Genomic DNA, 1,365 nt, shown 5'->3' on the forward strand with positions numbered 1-1,365 from the left:
AATTGCTAAATTTTGGTAATTGGCAAATTTTAATTTGGCGAATTAGTGGCCACGTGCCATTGAGCATGTGTATAATGGCTCAAAATGGCGGGTTTTATTCTGGCGAATGGCTATCAAAACGCCAAATTCGCCAAATTTAATTCCCTCCAAAATTTCCCGCTATACGGTATCGGTAATGTAACACCTGAGTCCCTTGATATCTGCCCTCAGCTTTACCTCAAGCAGATATCTCAGTCCTCAGGTATTACATTACTTATACATACACACCTCCAGACACACAGAACTACATGTACATGTATGAATTCCAATTCTTACTGTATGATGAGTTGAGGTAGCCGGTTTTTACTTTTGCCGTTTGTCCAAAGTTAGGTTCAATTTCTTTACCTTCAGCATCAAACTTTCTCTGGCAAGCACCATCAAATTCAATATGGAAGACACAAAAACGATACTACAAAAAAATGTACATGTAATTAAATAATAATTATTATTATTGATAATCATTATTTTTACAAGGAGTGCATGCTCAGTGGCACATGGCCACAAATTCGCCAAACACCAATGAGCTTGGTGTGCTTTGGTGATTTTGATAACACCAATCAAATCACCAAAATTTAACAATTCACCAACTCTAAAATTACCAGCAATAGCATGCAATATTGCTGGTAATTATCAGCAATTATATTATATCAGGTAATTATATTATCATGTACACAGTATCTATAAGTAGCTCTTGCAAGTCGGCAGTAGGTGGGGCTGGGCGACGAGACTAGTGACAATGTATCCTTTCATGTACACATACATGTACATGTACAGAGTAAATACTACACTTTCTATTAATGATTACCTTTTTATTGCTAGTGTCTTGTATAATGTGACGTGTCTTCTTATGAAACACACCCTCCAGCAGTATACCCCTACCACTGGTAACAAGAAATGAGCATTAATTAGAAATACATGTATATAATACAAGTTACCTTTGAAGTTGGCTCGAGTTCCAGTCGCTCTTCCACTTACTGACCTTCACCCCCTCCTGCTGTAACGGGGTATCATCATATATCATGTGCATTCGACTCATTTTGAGTGTTAAGTGTTTAGAGGCTAGTCTCAAATTTCAACTCCTCCTTCTTCTCCTCCTCTTCAGTTTCCGTTCATTTCCGGATAGATCAACTCATATTCCGGATACTTAGATCTGAATGGCTTCATGATGGCTTGGCCAATGGGCAATGGCCGCCGGCCGGAGTGGCCGTAGTACTGTTGATTGCAGTTCCGTTCGAATGGAGCGTGCTGCGTGAGTATCTTTCCGTGGATGTGTTTATTAGGATCACGTGATCCTCACGCATACGCACTGGGTGACGCATTTGAACG

At 39.7% G+C, this 1,365-nt stretch overlaps 1 protein-coding gene across 1 annotated transcript in view; it reads right to left on the minus strand.

Annotated features, from left to right (window-relative positions):
- LOC105314545 (arpin-like) overlaps window positions 1-1,097 on the minus strand; it is a 9,386-nt gene extending 8,289 nt beyond the window's left edge. The window contains exons 1-3 of the mRNA XM_020002923.1: window positions 975-1,097; window positions 845-920; window positions 316-448 (exon numbers count right to left, since the gene is read on the minus strand). Of these exons, the coding sequence (XP_019858482.1) occupies window positions 316-448; window positions 845-920; window positions 975-1,075 (310 nt within the window). The 5' untranslated portion in view covers window positions 1,076-1,097. The remainder of the gene's footprint in view (window positions 1-315; window positions 449-844; window positions 921-974) is intronic.
- Between the last annotated feature and the right edge of the window lie 268 nt (window positions 1,098-1,365).

The sequence above is a fragment of the Amphimedon queenslandica genome, unplaced genomic scaffold (genome assembly GCF_000090795.2).
Source record: "Amphimedon queenslandica unplaced genomic scaffold, v1.1 AMPQUscaffold_12801, whole genome shotgun sequence".
Taxonomy (NCBI): Eukaryota; Metazoa; Porifera; class Demospongiae; order Haplosclerida; family Niphatidae; genus Amphimedon; species Amphimedon queenslandica.